Source organism: Entamoeba invadens, assembly GCF_000330505.1.
Source record: "Entamoeba invadens IP1 unplaced genomic scaffold scaff_1105074725511, whole genome shotgun sequence".
NCBI lineage: Eukaryota > Evosea > Mastigamoebida > Endamoebidae > Entamoeba > Entamoeba invadens.
The window spans coordinates 23,136-25,390 of record NW_004440187.1 but is presented as its reverse complement, the minus strand read 5'-3'; the positions used below and the strand labels follow the sequence as shown (position 1 = coordinate 25,390).

Here is a 2,255-nt window from a genome sequence, read left to right as displayed (position 1 = left end):
GATACAACTAAAAGGGTCATCTGGAGAAGTGATGAATCCTTCAATACACTGGCAAATGATATTACAGTTCACGCCACCGTCACATTCTTCAGTTCGAATATACTTTCCATTTGATTCATAGTACTTGTCTATTTTACCATTGCCGCATTTACCACTAACACATACACCACCATAACTCGAATAATTCATTTTGTCATCACAATGACATCCACCATCACAACCTTCGGTGTCTAATTTGCATTCATCGCCATAACCCAAGTCACCATTTCGACATTCAGCTGTAACGCACATGTGATTATTTACACTTTTTCCATTTGTGCATTGACAGTATTGGTCACAGTCTTTGGATCCAAAGTAACACAAATTTGATTCAGCTGGAATTTGCCATATATTATTGTAATAACACAACAAATGGCAATCATCTCCACCATACCCATTTTTACAAACACATTCACCCAATTCGGTGTCACATCTTCCAAATCCTTTTTCGGCATTACAGTCATTGGGACAAATAATTGAAAGTGTCATTTTAATTTCAACTCTGTAATTTTCAGATAAAAAAGATAAATAATGTCTATCTGTTGTGTTATCTAACCTTACATGAATTCCATTGCCTTGATGAGTATTACCATCGTCTTCTCTTGATAGTTCTATGTCTAGTTTTTTGCCAACAGAATATTTCTTACATGATCTTTCAAGTACATTGCCATCATCGGCATATTCCATGTACAATTGATTTAGGTAAACAACTCTATTTGCTGCTCTTGTGTCAATAAATACATAGCCTCGACCTTTGTATTCTAATGTAAAAAGCATTGCTTTCATGAAAACACTGGGCATACATGCTGAATATGCGTAATACCCTATTTGTTCAAATGGTATTACAAGGGTTGTTTTCTTAGTCAAATCCATAGATAATTCATTGAAAAAATCTTGTTTGATATTGAAATTTTCGATGATTTGAAGGTTGTCATCTTCTTTAAAAGTAAGTGAACAAGACAATTTATTTGTATGACCTCTGATGTTTGCGAAGAAGTAATAATAGATAGTTTGGTTCAAATCTGTACCTTCTCTGATTACAAATGGAAACCTTCCAATTGTATTATAATTTGTTTTATTTGAGAAAAAATGAATAAAACAGAATGGGTTTGGAGCATAATATTGTGAATTGGTACCATCTACAAATAAATCAACTTGTTCATCAGTACTGTCAGTTTTATTGATTTCAATTGATATGTGATCTTTTTGAATTTTAGTAACATCCATTTTGAACCATTTCCCTTGTCTGTATTTCTGTCTGTAATAACAAAAAGAAAAATCGACATAACTATTACTATCAAGTGTTAATTCTTTTGTTTTTCCAATGTAAATTTCTTCTATGTGTTCTTCTGCGGGCAACCAATCAGAAAGTTCATTTTTCTCTACCTTTTGAGCAAATTTTACACATTTTAAATCATCATTTTGTAAGTAAACTGGAGAACTGTAATCATATTGATTCGTCCTTTCACAGTGGTCACAGGTATTATCATCATCGTATCCTTCTTTGCATTCATAAGCACATGTGTAATTTGCACTACACCCATTGATACACCCAGGAGAACATAACACTTCAGTTTTTACAATAACTAAAAATAAAGCAATTGTTAATATCAAGAGTTGTCTTATTGCCATTCTGAATGAGATTACTTTTTAAAGTTTGAAATTTAAATGGTAAAAAATACAAAACCAAATATTTTTTGTATAATAAATCAATGTTAATATCACAATAATTTTCAAAAATTTAAACTGTTTTATCCAAATTATTATTTTCACAACAGTCTTTAAAACAATTTATTAAGGTTAATTTTTCCAATAATTTGTTCAATAAATAAAAAAATTTACAACAAATAAATTTAATCATAAATAATAATTTTATTTTGTTTTTAATTATTTTATTCGATATGGTAACAAATCGTATTAAAACAGTATGTCCAATTTTTTTATTACAAGTAATAAAAATTAATTGATCAACAAAATGTATGAAACCGATAAACATCAATTTTATTATTTTAAGTTGACATTAAATTAAAATGTAATTGGTGATTTGAACACTCAACTTGAAAAGGTTTATACATGTTTTAATCAGATATTAATGAATATAATATCCACTTTTAATTTAATAATAAATGGGGTTTTAAATAAAAACAATAATATAATTCAAATTATCATTTTTAGTTATAATTATTTAATATCATATGTTTGAAATATTAATTCGC

General features: G+C 28.6%; 1 protein-coding gene across 1 annotated transcript; it reads right to left on the bottom strand.

Moving 5' to 3' along the window:
- On the bottom strand, nt 1-1,671 carry EIN_140860 (hypothetical protein; the record flags this gene model as incomplete). Its single annotated transcript, XM_004254761.1, has 1 exon — nt 1-1,671. A coding segment is annotated over one exon (1,671 nt), but the record flags the coding sequence as incomplete, so codon positions are not given.
- Nucleotides 1,672-2,255: the final 584 nt, after the last annotated feature.